The sequence below is a fragment of the Schistocerca piceifrons genome, chromosome 2 (genome assembly GCF_021461385.2).
Source record: "Schistocerca piceifrons isolate TAMUIC-IGC-003096 chromosome 2, iqSchPice1.1, whole genome shotgun sequence".
NCBI classification, from domain to species: domain Eukaryota; kingdom Metazoa; phylum Arthropoda; class Insecta; order Orthoptera; family Acrididae; genus Schistocerca; species Schistocerca piceifrons.
In genome coordinates this window covers 305,707,892-305,735,195 of record NC_060139.1, presented here as the reverse complement: position 1 = coordinate 305,735,195, position 27,304 = coordinate 305,707,892, and the positions used below count along the sequence as shown (strand labels likewise).

Genomic DNA, 27,304 nt, shown 5'->3' with positions numbered 1-27,304 from the left:
CTGATCAATTGAATATGAGACGAATTGTAGCTGAGGTCGTTCCTCGTGTTTTGAACGCCGACCAGCGGGATCATCGCGTTCAGATGTACACTGAACTGCAAACAACAATTCTAGATGATCCAGATATACGGTCCACGAACATAACTACCGATGATTTACGCCTGCACGATTACGTCCTTGAAACAAAACAGCAATATTGGTGGTGGATGACACCACCCTCTCTGCGGCGCAGAAATTGCGTGACAAGCAGCAACATCAGGTCAATGCTAATGTCTTCTTTTTTTTTTTTACTTTCATGTAATTCCCCATAAGGAAATTCTTGAATTTCCTCCATGTGGGCTGTATACTCGCCTGATATGGCCCCTTGAGATTTCTCGAAAATGAAACTGAAGTTGAAAGTGCGGCTTTTGACTGCGTAGAACTAATTTTGAGTTTGATTCACTCAGCAGACTTCCAGCACTACTTCCAACGATGGGGAAAACTCCTGGAAGCTAGCGAGGGAACTTCTTTGAAGATGGCGGTAGAATTTAAGACGTAACTATTCTACTTTTTGTGGCTGTATTCTCGGAAATTTTGGGTAGCACGTCGTACACCTTGGTAATCACTTGTCAGTAAACACGGATCCACCACCACGCTAGCAAGGACCTGTTCTCAGACTCTTCAGTTACGCGCTCTTAGGGCGCCTCCGGAAGAGAACAAAATCTGTGAGCGACAGGAGTAACGATGCGTGCGCTTGATACATGTCAGACATAAAACTTCAGTTCTAGCCAGCGAGGGTGGTAGTTTTTGTTGGAATTCGCACCACTCCTTATGTACGCGGGACGGCAGCCTGTTTCATTTCAAAACATAGCTGCCGCTGGGAATACGAATGTAAGCCTACATAACGCTCATATGCAAGACGTGAGACGATACGTATTAATCAATTTTATGCTTCATACTGAGTATGTTACAGGTCGTAAATGCCGTAGCGAATCTTAACTCTTTGATTGTTGTTTCATCAACTGTATCAAAAGACTGTTGTTGTTGTATGTGTACACATGATTTTCTCCGTGAGATAACGTCGGTGTCGTGGTCAGTTTCCTTGGCCCTGCTCACAAGTCCAGCTTAACTTACCACTTTTCAAGTTTCTATTGCATGGAAGTACCACGAAGCCACTTTTCAGTGGATTCCGTGGGTATGCACGCGTTGTACCAGTCGTCTACAGGTACTTCTTTTACGCCGTTTTGTGCGAGTCCATTCAAAGTTTTCAACGCAATATTATTGATAATTTTTCTGTAATTTCTGTTTAACCGTGTTCAAAATCAATTTAATTGATATAAGTTCGAAAGAGTAAGGGGAAAAACGCAGAACACGAAAATTTTTCATGTTATAAAAATCGTGTCCACAATGTGCTCAGACTTCGCGTTGTTTGCTGTGGTAACTCTCGATTCTTCGTCTCTTCTGCCACGGAGGTATTATTTTTCTCTCAGCCAGAGGAAGTAAGACTAAGCGCTTCATTTCCTTGACTTGTATGATAGGGAAATTTGGCAAGCAAAACTGGGCATTTATCCATGAGATCCAGAATAAATGCTTGCTGCATCCATTTAATGTAATTTGTAGTAGTTCACCTCACAAGTTTTCTGTAACGGAATAATAGACATTTTTGGTTTCTCAACTTCACAGAACTTAAGAACATTGTATACGTGTTTTCCGATTTCACATAGTATCACTTACGGCGATTTCTCTTGGTGTGTTTTCATTCCAGTTGACTGGCTGATATACGTAGCAGATGCTCTGCACTGCGCGAGATCAGCAGTTGCGCTAAAGGCTTATGTACCACTCGTCGGGGTGCATGATTACCCCATTCTCTGGTTCTCGACAGCTTTTCCGCTGGCAGAGATGTTTCAAATAACCAGTACATTGAGGTATATCGAGCCGTTCGGACGAGAAGACAGTTATGCCCTTTGTATGACTAACCGAAACAAGAATAGTCGTATCAGCTGAAGTCAGCGTGTGAAGCTTAGGTCACTGAGGTCACCACCACCTGAAAGCAGTTGTCTGCTACGACACTGTAAGAAATATTGCATCTAAATTAAGAAAGGTCTCTTCCATTTCTCAAGGCAGTATTTCAAAAAATATCTTAGGTTTCCTATAAAAAATTTAAAACATTTTTCATTTTGCTCGGTTTGTTCTTACAAGGTTTCTCTAGAAACGAGTTGGTTACAAAACTTGGCTTGTTTACACTTTATGATGAACTGACTGTAACTAAATTATTCGCCATGGTTTTTATAATGTTACGAAATTGAATGAGCAGCCTCACATAATTCTAAGATTTAGGAGCGTAAAATAAACATACCAGATACTTTCATTTTTGTGACCCTCTCGTCCCATATTGATGTGAATAAATGCAGTTAACATCTCTGAATTACCTTTAATTTTGGAAGGAAAGCCATGTTTCCCTCTGTCCTCAAGTAAATGAGTTTACTAACTGAAAGTACGCCATGCTCGAGGAAATTATTATACGTCTTGTTGAATTTACTGTGTGTGGTCAACCACATCCATGAATGCTTAACCAATCAGTACACAGTCACAATGAAAATTTGCTTCACATCTGAAAACAGTTTTAAGTTTTAGTAGATAATTTCAACCAAATTTTCTGAATTATTTATGTATATACGTAAAGAATTCTGTTGTATGCAGGACAATATTCCGTCAACAGAAACTACATCTCGTAAAAAGTAAATACGTATTTAGTGGTCGGCATTCTTCTTAATATTACTGTTTTATTGAGAAAGAGATTTTATTACAGCAGCTAGTTGGTTCTGGACGCTGTTCCGCATATTTTTATGGTGCTTCATAATTCAGGGAGGTTAACTACTTGAGAGGGACCCCGTAAAAAACAAGTGATTGTGATTGTAGGAGACTCAGTTTTTAGTAGAAACATTTGTAAGGACATGCGGAAGAGAAATAATGAAGAAACCAATGCAGAAAACACATTTTAAACATTTGATAATTGCATACCTTGTTTACGTTCCAGCGTACAAAGATTGCTCAACGTGACGACTATCTGCATCCACGACAATGTGGAACCACACTAGAGACAGTATTTCACTTCTGTTCGCACCACTTTTCGGAAGGTGGACCATGGAATGTTCAGCTGTTGTGAGACAGCCCGTACACTGCTTGACCATCGCATATTGCCTCCGGCATTCTCAGCGACGGCAACAGTAACTTCTTCAACAATTTGTGGCGCAGTTGGCCATTAGACTGACCCAGGACCAATTCCCGAATCGCCAGTTAATTCGAACTTCCGTATCATATTCTTCAACCCCGGTGCGGTCCGCCCCGGGTAGCTGAGTGGTCAGCGCGACAGAATGTCAATCCTTAGGGCCCCGGTTCGATTCCCGGCTGGGTCGGAAATTTTCTCCGCTCAGGGACTGGGTATTGTGTTGTCCTAATCACCATCATCTCATCCGCCACGACGCGCGTCAGATCGGAAGACTTGCACCCCGTGAACGGTCTACCCAACGGGAGGCCCTACTCAGACGGCATTATTTACCCCGGCGCGGAAACAGGACTCCTCCGTATTCCTTTAATGCGTCGATACTTGCGAAGAGCAGCAATACTACTGCTGCTGTTTTGATGAAACAGCTTTACGAGTAAAGCCTTGCTCACCTTGTCCGGACTCAGACCAAAGTTGACTGTCTGCAACTGTAATTTACCTGATGCTCATGTTTCACCCCTATGTCGCCATACCAGTACCGCCGCCTAACGGCAAGTCGTGACACTAGCACTACTAACAATGCAAATCCTGCATCGCACAGTCCGACCATCATGCCTATCGAGTTTCCCGTCTACACCGGCTCAAGCAGCGAAAGTTTAACTACACCCAACCTGTATCTCGACGTATAGTCTTTAATAACTCTTAAAATAGGTCACAGGAATTGAAAATAGCGGTAATTGAAGAATTTGTCCATAGTAGCTTCCACTACTCATTGAAGACGCGAAATTCTCCTTTATGGTAATGAAATTTGTTAATAAGACGTAATCAATATCTTCCCGTAAGATAATTTTACTTTGGCTTCGTCCATAGTCGCGTTGTATTCATACAACAACATCCTTTTCGCCAGTATGATATTCAGTATATTCCGCCATTGATTTCGGCTTACAGCCATTTACAAGCGGACTAAAACGGAACAGGTCGATGTACCAAATATTTGACATCGTCATTTATCATGGTTGTATACAGGAAATTCGGACTGCTGAACTTAGCATCAAATGGAGTTTTTCGTGTGTCCCCACGCGCAACGTCGCGTATACTACGGTTCTGGAGGCAACAGAAAAAAGCTGTTTTCGTTACTTAACATCAGAAAGCATCCTCTATCAGCCCATCCTTTTTTTATGTACCCACAAGAACCAGTGATGAGCGTCAGCTGATGCGTATGAAGTGGAAAGGGTATTTTGTCTGCCTACGGCAGCAATCAGCTGCGTCTCTTTCACAACCTCAGCCATTGTGGAAGCTTCCTTACCTTTAGTAGGAACGACTACTGGTTTTTGTGGACGTATTATCTCCACATCTGAGAATACATTGTAATGTCTTTGATTCCGGTCACAGACAACATCCTCAGATTAGCAACACGTGCTTGAAAAGCGCGATATCTGATAACTTTAAGACAGCCCGGTGCCGCCAGGAGCTAGAAAAATCAAGAGGGGGATACTTATGGCCTATGAATGGGCCTCTGGGAATTTCTCACTCGTATAAGTTTCACGAAGAAAAGCATGCTGCTCGGCAGGTGCTACAAAAAGAGGATGAAGGCACGATCACCGCAGCAGCCAGGGGATATACATCAAGGACAACTGACTACTGATAATCTGATTAAATGTCGTAGTAACGTAACTAATACATAGGTGCAAACTTTATAATATGGGTATCCACAGCAGAAGGTAAGCATTCTTTAAGAATAAACGGCAAACAGTGGTTGTGTGATCCTTTAATAGTACTAGCGGTTTCACAACGTTAAAGCTGCATTTTCAGGTACATCTAAATGTTGGGATTCTGGTATCTACTTTAATGAATGTATCTAGTTCCCTTATCTAAAATTGCCTTCGAAAAGAGTATCGCACAATACAGTATATCGATTGCAGCAATGAATAAGATTCGGATTTTGTCAACAACATCAATAAAAATATTTTAAAAAATTAGGGCCACCCTCTCACAATAGGCATTCAGTCAGACTGACAGGTACTGACAAAGATAAAGATGAGGCTATTTATCATAGATTTCCGTACCCGGCAACGTTTCTGATAAGATCGGTTCTATTTTAAAAAGAAAATATATAACCTTACTTTTTTCATTCGCAATAAGGTAGGACTTATGCAGAGATCGCCAAGATTCCCAAATTTTCTGTTACTTTCGTATATCGTATTCGCTGTGACAACTGCCCGATGCAATACATGGTACAGAGAGGTACAGTTTCGAGATCAGATTTCGAGTGCACTTAAATCTAACAAATTACAAATCAGCATTCAGTACCTGTCTACGAGAACAAAACCATACCATCAGTAATTTGTCAAATAAAAATTTTACAGTTTCAGACCAAAGGTCGTACTTTAAATATATTGGTAGAGATTTAGACTGTGCGAATTAGGGACTGTAATACAGAATCTATACTACATAGAGTTGAAGCACTAAATTGTACTCTCTAATTTTAATGATTTACAATGTAACTAATTGATTCTTGTTATATTTCAACTCTAATTTTACTGCACTTTTCTTTTAACATTGCATGTCCATTCTAAGGACATATCCCAGAACTGTTATTCAGATTATTTACCATTTCACACGCCGTCCATCTCTTCCGGGTAAGCTGCACCTGCCTCCTTTCTTGTTACTCACGTATTCACTCAGTATTCTGCCAGCATCCGCCAATGACGGTTCTCAAAGACATGCATCAAATTCGTTCCTGCACGTCTCATCTTGCATCTTTTTACTGTTCCTTTATTCATTGTAACGGCACCTTTACGGCGCTTTTCACTACGCCCTGTCTTTTATCACAATTAATATTTAATTTGGGTTTCACCCGTAAGCCGCCCCTTCTTCTGGTTTTACAGTTTTATTGTTCCTTTTAGAGCTGATCTCCTTGTGAGGATGTTTTCTTTATTCCAACTCTTTTAACTTCAGTCTTTTGTCACTATTTTGACGAATTATTACAGCCTAACTGGGACTTCCAATGTGCTCAATTTTTGGCCTGTAAATAACATGAAAATAAGTAAGTCTACACTTAAATTTAAATTTGCTTCAGTCATTTTTGACCTTTGTATATCACGTTAATTCTTCTACTTAGATTCTGGCCATTCTATGTTTTTATAATTTTATAATTCTTAATTCCTCCATGTACTATTCTATCTGGATGCATCTGAAGATGCAACTCTGACGCTGTGAAACCGGTAGTACTACTAAAGGATGATACAACAGCTTTTTGCGGTTTATTTTACAAGAATAATACATAAGCGCTTTGCATGTGTTAGTGCCTGAGGACGAACAGCCTTGGCTTGGGCCGTTATGTGTCACATATAAATTATGATGATGTAAAATTAGCAATCCGGAAATATCGTCATTGATTGCGGCACTTCGAACGTTGAGAGGCTAGAAATATTCCGCAAGTGTTTTGATTATTCGTTTTTCCAGCTTCAGTGGGAATGTGGATCTGCTAGTTATAATTTGTAAGAAGGCACAGATCAATGAGAACCAGTTGCAGCCCTTTGTGACGAACGACCACGGCAAGAAGCGATGAGATGTCGACATGCACTGTAAAGTGTTCAGCCCACACCGTGACTGGGGTTCCCTCTGTGTCTAGGCGGAATCCTGCTCCTTCAGGCTGCAACACTGCTCGGCAGCCGCGAGCGGCAGGAAAAATAGGCACGAGGCGTGGCACGTATGGGCGAACATCGGTGACCACAGCCCAAAAGTCAATGGGTCAATGCAGCGCCACGTCTCCGCCAATTTATTGGCGCGTCGGCACGCTCTTCCGCTTCCAAGAATAGCTGTCAACATACGAAGGCTACGGGTCCGCTGATTCTTGCGGAAATTCAGACAAATGAACAGGGATACCCGCGCGGGTCTTTGAGGTGGATCACGCTAAAGCGGATGACGGTGTTGACGACCTCGATGGTCAGCGCTCTATATTTAAACAACCAACGAACCACCTGAAAGAGTTGACAATGGTCCCTGACATAAGACAAAAATGGTTCAAATGGCTCTGAGCACTATGGGACTTAACATCTGAGGTCATCAGTCCCATAGAACTGAGAACTACTTAAACCTAACTAACCTAAGGACATCACACACATCCATGCCCAAGGAAGGATTCGAACCTGCGACCGTAGCGGTCGCGCGGTTCCGGACTGAGCGCCTAGAACCGCTAGACCACCGCGGCCGGCGAGGCAATACAGAGCTGACTCTTTTCTAAATGAAGTAGTTCTGTTTTAGGAGGTTAAAATATTATTTATTGCGACTGCAGTTTCGACACACGCTCATTTTCATACATTTTGAAAATAATCAGACACAAAAAAACACATGTAATTACAAAATTGAGAAACGTTGAAAAATAAAAATTTGGAAGATACGTGGGATGTTGTAACCTACGAACCATACATACATACTCTGACATACTGGAACATAGTTATCAAGAGTGTAAACGTGAATAGACGTCCTAGTGTAAATTTATCCTCTGTTCTATACACAATGCGAACACATTTTAGAGAGTTGGTTAGAGGGCAGTGGATATAATAAACGCTCAAGTCAAATATTTTTGTAGTATGCGTGGTAGATGGATCACAATAGCGACGAAGAAGTAAACATACAAAGAGCATACCTCTTAGAATGCAAAGATGCTCATATGTGGGGTCGTTATGATTGCAAAATGTAAGTACACAAAGAGGAAAGTAACAGAAATATGTGTTAAATAAAACAGAGTCAACAAATGATACAGAGAATGTTTTCAATTTGTGAACCGCTGTTTTCGTCTATACCCCAGATTTTAGACCCTCTTCTATACTTATAATTTATAGGTATTGTTGTGAATTAATAGTCACTTCATCTTTTTACCTACATTTAACTTACATTCTCAGTATCGTTTGTTCATTCCGTTCTTATGTAACACACATTTCTGTTACTTTCCTCCTTTCTCCGGAAAAGTCTTACAAACATGTGAACAATTTGTGTAGTATATTTGCATTTGAAGATTCATGCTCTTTGTATGTTTACTTATTCGCCGCCATAGTGATCCATATATCATGTATGTTACACGAAAATTTTGTCTTTAGTGTTTTTCATGTCTACTGTCATTTCACCAACTTTCTAAAGTGTGCTCGCAGTGTGTGTGGAACAGCGGATAAATTTGCACTACCACATATACACTAAAGAGCCAAAGAAACTGGTACACCTGCCTAATATCGCGTAGGGCCCCCGCGAGCAAGTAGAAGTGCCGCATCACGACGTGCCATGGACTCGACTAATGTCTGAAGTAGTGCTGGAGGGAACTGACACCATGAATCTTGCAGTGCTGTCCATAAATTCTTGAGTACGAGGGGGTGGAGATCTCTTCCGAACAGCACGTTGCAAGGCATCCCAGATATGCTCAATAACGTTCATGTCTGGGGAATTTGGTGCTCAGCGGAAGTGTTTAAACTCAAAAGAGTGTTCCCTGGAGCCACTCTGTTGTAGTTCTGGACGCGTGTGGTGTCGCATTGTCCTGCTAGAATTTCCAAAGTCCGTAGGAATGCACAATGGACATGAATGGGTGCAAGTGATGAGACAGGATGCTTTCCTAGGTGTCACCTGTCACAGTCGTATTTCGAAGTATCAGACGTCCCATATCACTCCAACTGCACACGCTCCACGCCATTACAGAACCTCCACCAGCTTGAAGAGGCCCATGCTGACAAGCAGGGTCCATACCCGTACATGTCCATCCGCTCGATACAATTTGAAACGAGACTTATCCAACCAGGCAACATGTTTCCAGACATCAATAGTCCAATGTCGATGTTGACCGACCCAGGCGAAGCGTAAAGCTTTGTGTCGTGCAGACATCAAGGGTATACGAGTGGGCCTTCGGCTCCGAAAGCGCATATCGATGATGTTTCGTTGAATGGTTCGCGCTCTGACACTTATTGAAGGCCCAGCACTGAAACCTGCAGCAATTTGCGGAAGAGTTGCACTTCCGTCACGTTGAACGATTCTCTTCAGTCGTCGTTGGTCCCGTTCTTGCAGGATCTTTTACCGGCCGCAGCGATGTCGGAGATTTGATGTTTTACCGGATTCCTGATATTCGTGGTACACTCGTGAAATGGTCGTACGGGAGAATACATACTTCATCGCTACCTCGTAGATGCTGTGTCCCATCGCTCGTGCGTCGACTGTAACATAACTTTCCAACTCACTTAAATATTTAAAAACCTGTCATTGTAGCAGCAGTAACCGATCTAACAACTGCGCCAGGCACTTGTTGTCTTCTATGGGCGTTGCCGACCGCATTGACGTATTCTGCTGTTTACATAGGCCTAACTCTTTATTTGCATACGCACGCCTATACCAGTTTCTTTGGCGCTTCAGTGCAGTATCAATAATACAGTGCAATTTGATTAAATGGTCTTTCATTCCCGTGACGTCAACGTTTCGAGTGGCCTCTTGTACTGTGACGTCAAATCACCAACCGAAGTGTATTTCGCTTTCTGTGACTCTGGATATGTTTAAATGATAAATCCAGAAATAAATTTTCTTACATTCCACTCTCCTATCTTCCTCTTTTTGTTATTTACTAGCTCTGTTTAAGGCATCGGTAACTTCATTTGTGAGTTGATTACAACTAGTTTGGCTCAAATGGTTCAAATGGCTCTGAGCACTATGGGACTCAACATCTCAGGTCATAAGTCCCCTAGAACTTAGAACTACTTAAACCTAACTAACCTAAGGACATCACACACACCCATGCCCGAGGCAGGATTCGAACCTGCGACCGTAGCAGTCCCGCGGTTCCGGACTGCAGCGCCAGAACCGCTAGACCACCGCGGCCGGCTTACAACTAGTTTGATCGAATTATTCGCATATTGCATTGACTATACTACATTGACTAAATTCGATTATGTGAAGGTAATCTGAAGTGAAAGTAGTTATCAATCCCAAAGTTTATTGTTCTAAAACATACAAGATTATTCTCCAACCAAAGTCTGTCACGCATTTAAATATTTGCTTATCAAAGTTAGCCAAACCACTATTCGTTCCTACAAGTAACTAGCGTTTGATCTATAATGTGGTCGCCTCTAAAATTACATAGAGTGTCTGCACTTCACTGTAACATTTATAGTCCTGTTCGCTATGAATTCCAGTTAAGATTTTTTCATAACCGTCCGATGCCCACAAATCCAATTATCCTGTACTTGATGCTTTATGCATTTCACAGTAACTCATTTAATGTACACAGGGAGTTCTGAAACTATTCGTTTAAATTAATACGGAAGATAGAGAACATCGAGTCAAATATATTTAGTTGTTCGTGTGGTCCCTGGCGACAGTTTCTGATGCTGGGAACGATTTTCACAGACGGCAGTTTAACATGCTATTTACAGCAGTGGTATTCACAGTAACAGGTTGAATACGCGACCATTGGCCTGTATGCACGTAGTATATCTTCGAACCAGTGACTATCGAGTCTGTTCCGAGATTCTTGGCATGTCCGTAATGGTAGCAGCAGCGACGGCAATTCTAGGGACGACGTCTTTTTCTGTTCAGCAGGTTAGCTTCCATCAGCAAAGTGGGTGCACTCAGCGACTGTTATGCAATTTTTTTGCAGGTTTTATTACGCAAATCCAGATTTCGGCCAGTACCTAGCCATTATCAATGCACTATTTTTTAATCTCGATGCATATTAGTTCCTTTCATATAGCAGTTGCTTCATATTCCCCCAGAGGAGGAAATCCAGACACAGGAAGTCAGGTGGGCTGCATCCATCGTTTCCCGAAGGTGACAGTCAGATGTTTCCTCACAGTAGTGCTGAAACGAGCTGGCGCTTCAACCAGTACAGCAAACTGTCCACACAGAGAGCGATTTTGAATATCAGTGCACATTTCTAGTCAGCAATACCGAAACAACATCCTACGTCAACGCCACTAATAAAGTGTTCCTTAACATTAAGGTTGAGTTCAGAGACCATATGTTCCTTATCGAAATATATATATTTTTAATGTTCTCCACCTCCTGTATTAATTAGAACGAATAGTTTCGGAACTCCATGTATATTTCGGGAATAACGGAACTTTGCTCCAACTTGTGGCCATGTGATCAAATTATTATATGCCGCAGTGATGTACACGTAAGAACACTATCGCAGGAGCAAGGAGTGGTGTACGATGCGACGCACCAACCAGTAGTGTCATTCTGTCGCATCTGTCTGCAGCGTGCGCTTTGGGGTATTTGGGGAGTATTTAAAGTTGATTTTCACGTTATATTTCGTGTAGTTGAGGGTAGTTAGCTACTGTAGTGTTCATTATCAGATGAGCCAAACACAAGAAGTACTACGTTAACAAGGACAGCGGTAGTCATCGGAGCATATACGAAGGGGGTTTGAAAAGTCCGTGCAAAGTCCGAGAGATGGCACCACCGGCGCGTATCGAGGTCATGTTTAGTTAGTAGCATCTTTGGAAAGAACGCAAGCCAAGTGTCAGCCATATTGGTCTATTTCTTAGTGTTTGGCATTCGTGTGAATCAAGGAAGTCGAGAGATTGTCAAAAAATGGACGAAGAAGAATTTAGTGTGGTGATTAAACATTACTTTATGAAAGGCAAAACGCCTCAGGAGACTAGAGGGAAACTTGATAAACATTATGGTGACTCTGCGCCTTCGATTAGAGCAGTTTATAAGTGGTTTCAAAATTTTCGGTGTGGCCATATGGGCACAAGTGATACTAAACGTTCTGGACGCCCTGTGGAAGTTACGACTCCAGAACTCATTGATAAAATCCGTGATACGGCGATGGATGACAGAAGATTTAAGGTGTGTGAGACTGCTAGCGCCGTGGGCATCTCGAATGAACAGGTACATAATATTTTACATAAACATTTGGACATGAGAAAGCTATCCGTAAGATGGGTTTCGCGACTGCTCACGCTCGACCAAAATCGGAATCGTGTGAAGTGTTGCATCTGTTCAGGAAGAATCCACAGGACCTTAAGCGTCGTTTCGTCACTGTGGATGAAACATGGATACATTACTATACTCCTGAGATCAATCAACAATGTAAACGATGGGTTACCAAGGGAGAAGCTGCACCAAAAACCAGTCCTTCGGCCGGAAAGGTTATAGCGACTGTCTTTTAGGATTCGCAAGGGATAATCCTCATCGACTATCTGGAAAAGGGTAAAACTATTACAGGTGCATATTATTCGTCGTTATTGGACCGTTTGAAAACCGAGCTGCAACAAAAACGCCGGCGATTGGACCGCAAAAAAGTCGTTTTCCATCACGACAATGCATCAGCACACACCTCAGCAGTTGTGGTGGCAAAATTAATGGAAATAGGATTCCAACTCGTTTCACATCCCTGTATACTCCAGACTTGGCTCCCTCGGACTACAATTTGTTCCCCGATTCGAAGAAATGGTTGGCGGGACAAAGATTTTATTCAAACGAGGAGGTGATTGCAGCAACTAATATCTATTTTGCAGGCTTGGACAATTCCTATTATTTGGAAGGGATCAACAAATTAGAACAGCGTTGGACGAAGTGTATAAGTCTAAAAGGAGACTATGTCGAAAAATAAAAAAGGTTTACCCCAAACATGTAAGCAGTTTTTATTTTTGCACGGAGTTTTCAAACGCCCCTCGTAAATTGTCCTACGGAGGACGGTCAACAGAACCAGCGACGCATTGCGGCGATTTTCCCAGCTTTCCCCGTTAACAGTAAGAGAACAGCTGGAGCCTTTGTCTTGGGACAGAGACAGGGAACACCCTGACGACCACTCACATTACTCTCTACCCCTCCCCCCTCTCTCTCTCTCTCTCTCTGCATAGAACGCTTCTTATTTGCACACGACTGTAGTTCGTCTGCGACGCGACTTGCCATGCGTTTCTACAAATGCCGAATATCGGAATGGGGGCATAGCTCTACTGAAAATTGTGGAGGACAGTGCCATTCGGTAAGAATTCAGTGAGCTCATAGAAAACCAGAGACCGAGATACCAGAGTCTTCAACATTGCAGTACTCCGTTTTTATCCCGACCTGATCTGATCGAATAACAGCCCAATATTTATTATTAACATGACCGTGAACCTAATGGAGCTGGTAATCGGAATTGACTGCTACGGAAGTTGTTACTTTCCAGTCCGTCCTGTTCAATACTATAATATTGAATGTATGGTAATAAGGAACACCAACACCGTTTTACCAATTACGAACTAATATTCTTCTCAAAACACAAAAAGGAGACAGCCACTGCCTTCGTCATACATATCTAATTATGGCTAATCTCAGCACAGGCTTTCTTTATTTGCCATTATCGTCACCCACTGATCCATCACTGCATCCAACACTGCAATCCAAGGTTAGGCCGGCGCGGTAGACGCAAAACTAAATATCGGCAATAGTAGCGTCACTGATCACTTTTATAAAGATACTTCATCACTTTCCCGGTATTTATATATTATTTAGGGGTCTAACCACGGCGATGGTGACACTCTTCTCGGTTAAAAACCCTGTATTCCAATAATGGCCTCCACACACACACCATTCCCGCCAACCACTCTGGCGCATCTCGACACTCGCTCTCGTAACACGTCACAATCGATTGTTCGCCCTATCGACCTGTGCCGAGTGCAAAGTTATAGTAACGGCCTACGGACCCCTTACAAGTATCCGAATTACTCGTAGCGTTGTCCAGCACTGTTTTGATCGAACACGTAGAGTGTTCAGAAACGAGCTCTCATGGCTATAGGGTGGTTTTACTGAAAGTTGAGATTTTACGTCAACTACAGTTTTTTGCCCGCAGGGCGGTGTACGGCGACGCGGACATCTACCTGTTGGACGACCCGCTGTCGGCGGTGGACACGCACGTGGGCAGGCAGCTGTTCAAGCAGTGCGTGTGCTCCCTGCTGGCCAACAAGACGCGCATCCTGGTCACGCACCAGATACAGTACCTGCACGCCGCCAACAAGATAGTCGTCATGGATGAGGTGAGTACGGCCTCTAGCAGAGACGAGAACACCTCGTTGTGGAAGTTCCTTTCCAGAGCTACAGCGTAAGGTACGCGCATGTCTTGTCGGAAACGGTGTCCGTACATGACGACGAAAGCTCTGGTGCAGCAGACACCGTCTGCAGGAGATCTCAGTGAGCAATACTGCAGTACAATGTTTGTGACCGCTCTATTCAAACAGCTAAGTGCGCCTTTTGATAGGAAGCACATCGATTAAATTATTGGCCACGTTCGAAGTAAGGCTGATTTCCACTGTCTCTTGTTGGAGCTTAGATTCTTTTTCTCACATTTCTTCTTGTACTTTTTCTTGTGCCTTCGTCCCGCATCGGCGCAGGGTCTGCATGGTTGGTACCGGATTTGGTACGGTTAACTGAGGGGGGCCGGATGCTCTCCCTGTCCATCCCGCTACAGCCCCCCCCCCCCCTCCTTGCCCCTACCCTCACCGTACAGTTGCTCTATTAGTAATCCTTGTATAGTTGAAATGAGAGTGCTTTTTTTGCACCAGTAGAATAATTCAACAACACGCGAAGTGAGCGTAATGAATGGCCTTTTTGTTTAAGGGATCTGAGACTATTTGGAGATATGGGGACATCTGACGTTCCAAAATATCTTAAGATGTAAAATCATCAGTTGTCAAATTCGAGAAAAAACTGTCAAAACTATGATCTTCACTAAGTGACTCCAGACACTACGGTGTCGTCTTCAGACACACTGTGTCCAAGACTCAATACTGTCTATTCGGATTTCACCTGTTATTCGGTCTCATATGCAGTGACGCCGCTGACATTGTAATTCTGTCAGAGACAGCAAAGGAACTGGAAGAGCAGCTGAACGGAATGGACTGTGTCTTGAATGGAGGATATAAGACGAACATCAACAGAAGCAAAACGAGGATAATGGAATGTAGTCGAATTAAATCAGGTGATGCTGCGGGAATTAGATTAGGAAATGAGAGGCTTAAAGTAGTAAATGAGTTTTGCTATTTGGGGAGCAATATAACTGATGATGGTCGAAGTAGAGAGGATATAAAATGTAGACTGGCAATGGCAAGGAAACCGTTTCTGAAGAAGAGAAATTTCTGAAGAAGAGAGATTTCTGAAGAAGAGAAATTTGTTAACATCGAGTGTAGATTTAAGTGTCAGGAAGTCGTTTCTGAACTTATTTGTATGGAGTGTAGCCATGTATGGAGGTGAAACGTAGACGATAAATAGTTTAGACAAGAAGAGAATAGAAGCTTTCGAAATGTGTGGTGCTACAGAAGAATGCTGAAGATTAGATGGGTAGATCACTTAACTAATGAGGAGCTATTGAATAGAATTGGAGAGAAGAGAAATTTGTGGCACAACTTGACTAGAAGAAAGAATCGGTTGGTAGGGCATATTCTGAGGCATCAAGGGATCACCAATTTGGTATTGGAGGGCAGGGTGGAGGGTAAAAATTGTAGAGGGAGACCAAGAGATGAATACACTAAACAGATTCAGAAGGATGTAGGTTGCAGTAGGTACTGGGAGATGAAGAAGCTTGCACAGGATAGAGTAACACGGAGAGCTGTATCAAACCAGTCTCTGGACTGAAGACCACAACAACAACAACAACAGCAACATGCGGTGACGATGATTCCTGGTTGTAGTCATTCGTGAACGGCTCAGCCATGATTTTCTTTGAATAGCTCTCTTTTTTTTTTGAAAACTAATCCACAGACGTGAAATTGCGCTTCATGACGCTCTAACGCCTTTGCAGACCTCACTCTTCGGCTGAGGAGTTTCTGTCTTTCTAGTGATACGCCAGTTTACAAATTCCGGGTAATCACCTTACTATTAGCACTCTACCAGTTTACTCGTGACAAAGCCAACATTCACACCAAGCGCCGACGACTACTGGACGTCCAGTGCTAGAGAATTCATGTTATCAATCTTTTGTGTAACCGGCGTCTTCTCTTTCTATAGTTACGTTGTATGGTTGTAGTGCTTAACGTCCATCGAATGAGGTGCCATATTGGTTGGCACACAGGATTGGCATCCGGGGAGAGTAAGGTACAGATCCCCATCCATTCACTCTGATTCAAGTTTTCCGAACTTTCACTAAACCGATTAAAGCGAATGGTTTTCGTGGAGAAGATCACGGCCTCTTTCCTTTCTCATCTTACCTGAGCCGAGCCAGTGCACCGCGAGTAATTATTTTGGTGCTTCCAGGACATTAAACCTTAAAATGTCTTCTCCACTCCTTCTTTCTCTACCGGGGTGTACAGACTGTCCTCAGTTATTTAACCAACGCATATAAGGCGCTACATTTTTACACAGCCGTCGAACGATTTCGACCGGTGGTGTTGCTCCATGACCATGATTTCACGCACTCGTGTGAATACTGTTGAGCTATAAAATACTATTACAGTTAAGTTATGAAAACAATCTTATCCGTAGGGCATCCACAGCTAAAATAATTATACGTACTGGCAGGATCACGTAAGCTAATTAAAATACACTGAGGTGTTGGAATGCTGGTCGTCCTTTTAACCGAGGAAGCCAGTTCTGACGCCTTAATACTATACAGAATGAATTTTCATTCCGCACACACATGTATAGCAACACTTTCTGGTAAGTACCGTCCTTAGGTACGGTTTCCTTTGTGTTATTTACGACGGTGAGAAATTTCGCTTCACATAGACCTTCATTTTAGGATCACACCTACCATTTCTGATGATATATTGATGTTGCCAAAATGGAAGTGGTAGACACTGGTGTATTCCCGGATGTCATCTCAGTACTCAGAAGTTGAACAGTGTAGACCGTTTCACCTTACCACACGCGATACTGACATTATTGCTCCAATTATGCCTTCATTCTGGTCTACTCTTATAACATTTTTGTTTTAGTAATATCTGGCGCTCTCCAAACGTAAATTGTCAGTGACAACTGCCTTTATTAAGTCTGACTTTCGTTGGTGGTTGTATCAGTAGTGCATCTTGGAACACGCATTTAGCGATTTAGATAGCCTGGGACATGAGACCTACTAACTAATTTTATGATAGCGGCTCATTCCTTTTGTCTTTAATTAGCGTGCCATGATTTTAATTTTTAGTATTAAGAATTCTGAACTTAGTAAGTCAGTAGTACGATCAGTAGTACCCAGAAATGCACCGGAGAATATGCCTGCCATGGTACGAGACCGGTTGTACCAGTCTCTGAGCGACTACAACAAAACAGCTAACACGGCGAATTGGACTATCAATCAGTTTTACCAGCATTTCAACACTTCAGTATATTTTAATTTGTTTGAGTGATCCTTTCAGTACGTGTTGTTAAGTTACGAATTCCGAAATTTTACGCAAGTGGTGGCGACAGTGATGTAATCTTCTAAAATTCTTTGTGTGATGGAGTTTTGGCCTCGTGACATAATTGCCGTAAACAATAGCGCAAAAACTTGATCACTGCCTTTTTCGTTTAAAGCTGACGAATAAAGATGAAACACTTACTTCGGCAACTTTTTAGTTTTATTGAAATCACTGCAGTCAATAATAGAAGGTAAGATGAAGTTCGTAACGGCCACAGGGCCGCATAACGAATACGGCTGCTGGAGCGCAGTCAGACGCCGTGAAGGTCAGAGGCACATCTGGCGAGACAAAGGAACTGTTCATTTGTTTCTGCAGGCAGAAATGTATGTACGCCCTATGTCTCCGATACTGATTCACAGCAAAAAATCGATAGAGATGTCTTTTAAATGTTGTGAGAATTAACAAACTAAAACCGCATAGATACATTTAAACGCAGGCCGCATCGACTGTCCTAATGTAGCTTTAGGCGCTTTCTTTCATTCTTTCTGGAGAGATGTTAGGTAGATCTCAGTCTCCCTACTGGCACAAATACCTCAGATAAGTTCAAAATCCGTAAAAATGAGAAATATTTATTTGTATTTTTCTGCTGCCAGTCACATTTATGAATTAACGTACTGCAACGCGTTTCAAGCATGTTTTGCTTGTCATCAGGCGTTTATGCGTACACGTATATGCATAAATGCCTGATGATGAGCAAAACCTGTTTGAAACGCGTTGCAGTATGTTAAATTAAACATAAAATACATTAATGTGACTGGTAACAGAAAAATACAGGTAATTATTCCACACAGTACCGCTTCCTACAAATCCGCGTTCTGCCATCCTAATTTAGGTTTTCCATGATTTCCCTAAATCGTTTAAGGCAAATGGCAGAATGATTCTTTTGAAAGGGTACGGCCGCTCCGTTTTCCATCCTTCCCTAATCCGAGCTTGAACTCCGGCTCTAATGACCTCGTTGTCGACGGGAAGTTAAACACTAGCTTCCTCCTCTTCCCGCTTCCTAAACCTAGCCACCTTGGTCTCTATTAACTACGTGAAATACTGTTTAATTTCACGTGCATTTTCAGTCACTGGAATACGAGTGCGAATAGCTTATCTTTTTAGACGATACCTTTTCTGCGGCTTTGGCGTATGGACTGCGGGAAAAAGTCTTCTGTCATGCATGACTATGTTTTGTAATCTTCATGTGGTTCTTGTGTTGCCTATGAGAAACGATTAGCTAAGACATCGCTATATAAGGATTAAAATACGTTTGTAACTGACGCTTCAGCAAGTCGAATGGTAGGGGCCAGCCGCTGGTCGTTTGTAGTTCTTTCTCGAGCGGCAAGTATCTGATGTGTTGCCTGTTCTGCAGATGCACGCACTGCCTTGTCAAACATGGCTAGCTGGACGCCGGCAACTCTACCCCGTCGCTGAAATCCGTCAACAACAGAGCTACTTTATTCAGGCTGACCCTTAGGACTGAATACACAGGAGTCTTATTGGGTGTCATACGAGGTGCGGCTAGAAAAAAACCGGACTGACGCTGGAAAAAACATTTATTTACAATTATATGTTATCTCCTTTAATGTACTCTCCTCCTCGGTCTCTACACCGCTCCATACGAATTTTCCACTGTTCATAGCAATGCTGCAGATCATTTTCGGTAAGTCCATACATTACTTCCGTCGCTTTTTCTTTTACTGCTTCAACAGTCTCAAATCTAGTTCCTTTCAAAGCTGACTTGACTTTAGGGAAAAGAAAAAAGTCACAGGGGGCCAAATCAGGTGAGTAGGGTGGATGATCTAAGATGGGAATGTTGTGTTTTGCCAAAAACGTCTTCACTGACAACGCACTGTTAGCTGGGGCATTGTCTTGGTGAAGGATCCATGACTTTTTTCTCCACAAATCGTTCCGTTTTCTCCGTACTTGCTCACGTAGGGTAGCCAGGACGCTAATGTAGTAATGCTGATTCACTGTTTGTCCCTCTGGTACCCAATCAATGTGCACAATCCCTTTGATGTCAAAAAAAAAACAATCATCATTGCCTTGAATTTCGATTTTGACATTCGTGCTTTTTTTTTGTCGTGGAGAACCAGGAGTTTTCCAATGCATCGATTGGCGTTTAGTTTCGGGATCGTAAGTAAAAAACCACGATTCATCGCAAGTAATAACATTTTGTAAGAAGGTGGGATCACTTTCGATGTTTTCCAGGATGTCAGAACAAATCATTCTTCGGCGTTCCTTCTGTTCAATTGTGAGACACTTTGGAACCATTTTTGAACACACTTTGTTCATGTTGAAACTTTCATGAAGAATCTGCCTAACACTTTCCTTGTCAACTCCTCTTAACTCAGACACTGCTCTGATTGTTAAACGGCGATCTTGTCGAACAAGTTTACCGATTTTTTCAATGTTTGCATCAGTTTTTGCTGACAATGGTCTGCCAGTGCGAGTGTCATCACTGGTGTCTTCGCGGCCATCTTTAAATCGTTTAAACCACTCAGACACTTGTGTTCGCGATAAACAATCATCGCCGTACACTTGTTGTAACATTACAAACGTTTCACTTGCAGATTTTCCTAGTTTGAAACAAAATTTGATGTTAACACGCTGTTCTTTCTGTACACTCAACATTTTCCGACGCACAGACAAAACGTCAACTACTTAAAACAGACGCCACGGGAAGACTGAGTGCAGGAGGCAGATGAAACTCGAGCAGTAGGCGGAGCGAGAGTCACGTGACAGGCCACGCGACTTTCAGCCTTATTGCATTCGTTTTATTGTTTCACCAGTACTAGTCCGGTTTTTTTCTAGCCACACCTCGTAATGTGATACGCGTTCTATAAACTAAAATCTCATCCGTGTGCAGAGAACAGCGAAAGACGAGGATTCAAGCGTCTTTCATAAAAGGCATGATGTGACGGCCCACCGGTGGATAACGAGTATCACAGAAATGTTAAAACAGATTAAGGCAGATCCGAAACAGTGGCACAACCACAAATAAAGCTTAATTTTGAGGAAGGCACAAGTGATTCGTACTATACCGTCCATCACCCATTGTTGTACGAGAGGATTTCAAAAAGTAAGTTACATACGTCGTAAGGCCGTTTTGCAACAAGAGTCATGTTATCAGGAGAGAGTACGGGTTCTAGATTTTGTATAGACACAGTTCAGCTGCGGTACGGTTTCACAGGCACGCTGTTCAAAGGCCTGGACTTCGCCAACTGCTGCACCATTCACTAATGCACAACACTTCAGAGCCTCGAAAAGCAAAAAAATGAAGGTCTTCGGTCTCAGTGTAGTGTAGAACTTATTGTTCCGGAGCTGATGCAAGAACATACAGCTGCCGTCCCGGTTGCTCATCTCTCTGGAAGGACCTATGCTCTCACAAACGCCGAGAAATGGATGCAAATGTGTTGTGTGTTGAGTGGTGCCGTCGATAAGAGTAAGTGGCTCGGGAAATCTGTGCGACCATTCGACCATAGAAGGAAAACCACTTCGGCTTGCTCCTGAAATGAATAACAGACCACTGAGCTTCAACGTCAGAGCTGAGATCACACATCCTGAAACACAAAGTATAATGACATTCATCAATGCCATCAAAATGGAAACTATGCATTAATTAAATAATAAAATAATACCGTGTGATTTGTAAAGTAATGTACCATTACTAATTGCTTCATTGCATACACACTCTCCGTTTCCGGACATAGGTGGATAAGAACCTTTTTTGTTCCTCTTCCTCTCAGGAATCGCCTCCAAATGTTTGCCCTCTCACTCAATATTCATCTCATGTACAGTAAACAGAGAAATGGCATGTGTTCGTATTTATCTCGATTTGTTCGTCAACTGTAGGTTTTTTTGAAGTCATAAGCGTGATCTTTTATCGTAACTTAACAAAAAATGTCAGCATAGATCGCAAGTTGTGTTTATTTTTCTGGGAACCGGTTTCAGTCGTAGAAAAAAACCATCTTCAGACCAGTATGACACTCCACTGGTGACGAGGCTTAGTTGACGAAGTGCCTCTTAGCACTTACAAGGCTACACGCATCGGCTCCACGGCTCACCAATTGAGGCACATAAAGAACTGAAGGTGTTCTTTCTATAACTGACACCGGTTACTAGGAAGATAAACACCATTTTCAGCCTAAACTGGTTGCTTTTGTTAAACTGCAGATTCCTTGTTCCAATGCTGCTACAAATTGTTCGAAACAGAGTACGTTGATGTCCTGCCCTCCTTACTAAAGGTAGACAGCATGTGGTTTATGCTACTACTCCGAAAATTTCAAAATTACGACCTTTCGCTCACCGTTGTCTTGTTGGGTCACGTATTTCCTATCATCAATATTTTCATTTTAAAAGTGATTTACAACTTGCCACTACCGAACTTATTTTTTTAAAAACCTGTGTCACTTCCAAGTCTCTTGCATTTAACATAATTTGCTTTGCCTCGCAGGGAAAAATTGAAGATCAAGGAACGTTTACTGAGTTGGCTAAAAGAAGCACAACATTCTTTAACCTGATGTCTACGGCAGAAGATGGACTGAAAGAGGGGGATGTCGCTGCAGAGAAGGAGAAGGAAAGCGAAAAGGCATCACAGGTATTGTTGTTTTCATACACTAGCAACACCACAGCTGCTCTCTATTGGAGTTTGCACTATTAATATTTATGTGAATTAATCCGCTTTATGTTGCCACTAATGTGACAAAAATCCAGAATAGCGATCACTGTCGTTTCTCTTATTCCATAATACTAATATTTTCGCAAAAGATAAACTCTGTAATTACCTCCAACGTCTCTGCGAGCTTCTACTGCGGCTACCACAAGCAGTCTGTAATAATGTTACAAAATTTAGATATTACACTATACCGCTGTTATTTCCGCGAGATATTTTCGGTTTTATTACAGCTAAAGCGTCTATCACCTTATTCAGTAACCTCTTACGGCGTAATCACCCACTGTTGCTGTCACTTAAATTATTGTTATTCTGGGCTTTTAATACTTTTTCAAAATTAAGCCAGTGTTTCCAACGCACCTGTTTTCTACCACCGGTGCAATCTTTGTTTTTTTTTCTTAAAGTTCTTTATTTCAACAACAATAATAATTATACAACATAACCCACTTCCTTATATGATTAGTGGGTCCTAATTTGTTTAAACATCAAATGCCGCTAGTTATAATTTAATTAATTGTGTGCTACAGCTATAACTAATTACAATGGGCAGCTAAATTCTTACAGGTATTAGTATTTACTGTACAATATCTTGACTAAACTCTACTGCCTGCAGCGTCACAGTTGTGTCAGAGATATATAAACCTACTTTACTGCCTTGCCCATCGAGCTAATCCAGATGGGCGTGCCCCTGACACTGGGCACGCCAAGATGTTATTCGCTGCAGGTTCCTAATAACTAATTTCCTAATCTAAGTCCCGCTAACTAGTTCTAACCTAAGTCAAATTCGGTGCTTTGTCTAGTTGGTGACGTTGTTCCCCACTCCCCCTTGTCCTGTACGTGGCGGATTCCAGACTACGGGAAAGTCGGCCTATCCAGGCGCAGGCGGTATAGGAGTAGGGCGAGTATTCGGTTATTTAGTATGTCTCAATTTTTTTTACATAAATTTATGTTAATTTATGTCCCTCAGGTATTCCTTTAGCACTTTTCATGATACCTCATCTGCTAGTTTATTGAGAGTTTGAAAAGTGTCTTGTTGTCTTATTAGTTGGTATATGTCACAGTCAGGTAATTGGTCATGTAATGTGGAAGCAACATCATTTAAAAGGGGGCACTCGTAGATCACATGATCGGGGGTACCCTCCGGTTCTCCACATTCACACGCGGGTGTGGCCCTTTTCCCGAACCGACTTAAGTATGTCGGGTATGACCCATGTCCAGTGAGAAAATGGATTAGTCCTCTAGTAGGTTCAAAGTATGTCATTTTCAATCGTTTCCTAATGTTTGGAAGAAGTTCAAATGCTCTACGCCCTGTTTCATCCGCCTCCCATAGTTCTTGCCACAATTGTTCGCTCCTTTGCCGACTCTCACCCTTATCCCTAGCCCCAGTGCGTAATATCTCTTCTGTCTTCGTGACGTTCCCTTTCTTAACCAAGAACCACGCAGCCTGCTCTCTAATTTTGATGTCCAGAGGGCAGAGACCCATTATGACTAATAGGGCTCCCCCAGGTGATGTTCTATAGGTCCCCACAGATCTGAGTATCATGTTCCTCTGAACCCTTCTCACTGTCATGGCGGGCAGAACCCTCTTGAGTCTGCGTGCCCAGTCTCCCGAGCCGTAACCCACTATTGATGTTAAGATACTATTATGGTATAGTTTTATGAGATGAGGGCGGAGTGTCTGATGGAGATGAGATTGTTTAGTGTTTGAAGGGCTTTCTGGGTTACGGTGTCAATGTGTTTCCCGAAGTTCCACCTTTCATCAATGATGATTCCTAGGTACCGTGTTTCACGTCGCTGAAGGACCGGCGAGCGGTAGATTCGTACAGTAGTGTTCCTTTTAATAATAGGTGATACTTTCATTTTAGTGTTTTGGCACCATAGTTGCAGTTCGTTCAGGGCACTTTCTATCTTAGGTTCTATGTCTTCGCGGCTACGGCCGCCGACCAACAGGAGGAGGCCATCTGCATAGACTATCACCTCTAGCACCTCTTAACCCGCTAGGGGATGATAGCCAGACCTCCCGCTCCTCGCAATAGCTTCTCAGACAGCCACATAGCGGCCCTGGACACTCCTTCTCCCGCAAGCAGGAGAAGAGCGAAGGCCACCACAGGTTGTCGAAGGCGCCACTTACGTCCACCATGATGCCGACAACGTACTTGTTCGGGGTAGAGCCACAGACCTCGGCCGCCTGGGCGATTGCATCAGATGCCGATCGCCCAGGCCTGAAATCGAACTGCCTGCTGCTCATCCCACACAGCACTCGGTGTGCTAGTAGTTTTTCTAGTATCTTCCCGAGTATATCCAGCAAGCATATTGGTCTATATGACTTCGTGTTTGTCGGGTCTTTATCGAGTCCTTTACGGATAATACCAGCGTTCGCTGTCTTCCATATCTTCGGAAATTTTTGTTGTCTTAGGCACTCATTGTACAGTGGTGCAGTTAGCTGGGGAGCTAGAAACTGCACCACCTCAGCTACAGTGCCGTCTGGCCCGGGAGCTTTGCCCCTCTTAAGTGATTTTATGTGGGCAGCCACCTCTTCCTCCGAGAAAGGGTAGACTGTCGTGTTGTTATTATATTCATTAAGGTCATCAAGTCTTAGTTGTTGCTGTTGTTCAGATTCCCCATCCGCGCTATCATCAGGCAGCAGGGACTGGAGGAGGACCTCAGCAGTCTCCTGCCAGGATTCCGTCATCCTGTCCCCGTACCTGACTCTTGATAATTCCACTGGAGAGCGGATCTTCTCTCTGACTAGTTTATATGGTGTGCCCCAGGGGTCCAACACCAATTGGTTCTGGACGAAGCTCTCCCAGCTTCGTGTTCTGACAGCTTGTAGTTCCTTCTGGAACCTGAGTTTAGCCTCCCGATATTGCAGCAGCCATCTTTGCCGTTCTGGCCAGACGCCACTGCGCTGGTAGTGCCTCCTCAACCTTCTGACAGACCGGCGCATATCCTCAAGTTCAGGCGACCATGGTGACAGGAGGCTGCCATGGCCTTCCTTCTGGTTGCTATGGCAGCTTTCACCGCACTGGTTACTGCGCTCGCCAGTTCCTCTGCTCTGTCATTTATGTCTGTTTACCACAAACAGTATTCACAATATACATAAATGACCTTGTGGATGACATCGTAAGTTCACTGAGGCTTTTTGCAGATGATGCTGTGGTACATCGAGAGGTTGTAACAATGGAAAATTGTACTGAAATGCAAGAGGATCTGCAGCGAATTGACGCATGGTGCAGGGAATGGCAATTGAATCTCAATGTAGACAAGTATAATGTGCTGCGAATACATAGAAAGATAGATCGCTTATCATTTACCTACAATATAGCAGGTCACCAACTGGAAGCAGTTAATTCCATAAATTATCTGGGAGTAAGCATTAGGAGTGATTTAAAATGGAATGATCATCTAAAGTTGATCGTCGGTAAAGCAGATGCCAGATTGAGATTCATTGGAAGAGTCCTAAGGAGATGCAATCCGAAAGCAAAGGAAGTAGGTTACAGTACGCTTGTTCGCCCACTGCTTGAATACTGCTCAGCAGTGTGGGATCCGTACCAGATAGGGTTGATAAAGAGATAGAGAAAATCCAACGGAGAGCAGCGCGCTTCGTTACAGGATCATTTAGTAATCGCGAAAGCGTTACGTAGATGATAGATAAACTCCAGTGGCAGACTCTGCAGGAGAGACGCTCAGTAGCTCGGTACGGGCTTTTGTTGAACTTTTGAGAACATACCTTCACCGAGGAGTCAAGCAGTAAATTGCTCCCTCCTACGTATATCTCGCGAAGAGACCATGAGGATAAAATCAAAGAGATTAGAGCCCACACAGAGGCATACCGACAATCCTTCTTTCCACGAACAATACGAGACTGGAATAGAAGGGAGAACCTATAGAGGTACACAAGGTACCCTCCGCCACACACCGTCAGGTGGCTTGCGGAGTATAGATATAGATGTAGATGTTGATACAGTACTGCAACATTCTACATCCAGTCATTTACACAGCATCACTGCCTCCAAAGTATAGTCACAGCTCGTGGTCTCGCGGTCGCGTTCTCGCTTCCCGAGCACGGGGTTTTCACCTGCCTCCAGCTGACTAGGTGTGTGTTGTCCTCATCATTTCATCATCATTCATGAACGTGGCGAGTTTGGACTGTGCAAAGCTTGGGAATTTGTACGGGCGCTGATAACCGCGCAGTTGACCGCCCCCCAAATCACACATTATCATCATCCAAAGTATATCATCAATAATGTGCTGCCACTTTGGACATTTTAATAATATCACTGATGTGGGTATCACCTTATCTGTTATAATCACTCCTATTGCTAGCACAACCTCATTCTGCTTATGTGATAATACTGCTCAGATTCAGTTTAGTTCCTCCTACTCAGGAAATAATTTGTGTATGTATTATGGAAAAATATGAAATAAAGATTAGAGCCGTTTTGAATAAAATAATTTTGGGTACTAGTCAGACTCATTGTAAAACACTAAAGAAACTAAATCGCCTACTTTTCGACCCATTTGCTGCGGTTCTCTTCAGGACGGTTAACTGCCCTGAAGAGCACAAAAACAGTTGGTCGAAACGTAGCCAATTTAGTTGCTTCAGTGTTTTACCTAAAATTATTTCATTCTAAATGGCACTGGGCATGAAAGCTTACGAACTTATATTATAGGCATTGTTTAAGAAGAAAATACGATTTCTTTGATGTTTCAGGAGAAGGCTGCAAGAAGAGCTTCAAGGCAGTCCGTATCATCGCAACACAGACTGTCCGACGCCTCGAGAATAGTAAGTGCATTTTCAGACATAAATAAGTTAAGATTTGACTTTTGTGCCTCGTTACTATTTCGTCTTAATCATCCTTCCTGGGCCGTTTCTTGGAGTTGATAACTGTTTTCTCCCTTACCTGAACATCACTGTAACGTCCGCAATAATAAGGACATATTTTTGTCGTTTTGAAATCTTATAGTTGTTGTACTCACGTCCGTAGCAGGTACGAATAGTGCAAGCTATTCACGTCTGAATTTTTCCAATTTTAGTTTGTGGTTATAACGCGGAAGTATGAAAGTGTTCGTTGAAGCCTCTCGGAAGAT

At 42.8% G+C, this 27,304-nt stretch overlaps 1 protein-coding gene across 1 annotated transcript in view; it reads left to right on the top strand.

Annotated features, from left to right (window-relative positions):
* LOC124775110 (ATP-binding cassette sub-family C member 4-like) overlaps positions 1-27,304 on the top strand; it is a 365,777-nt gene that overhangs the window by 236,805 nt on the left and 101,668 nt on the right. The window contains exons 11-13 of the mRNA XM_047249941.1: positions 14,022-14,205; positions 21,995-22,138; positions 26,928-26,999. Of these exons, the coding sequence (XP_047105897.1) occupies positions 14,022-14,205; positions 21,995-22,138; positions 26,928-26,999 (400 nt within the window). The remainder of the gene's footprint in view (positions 1-14,021; positions 14,206-21,994; positions 22,139-26,927; positions 27,000-27,304) is intronic.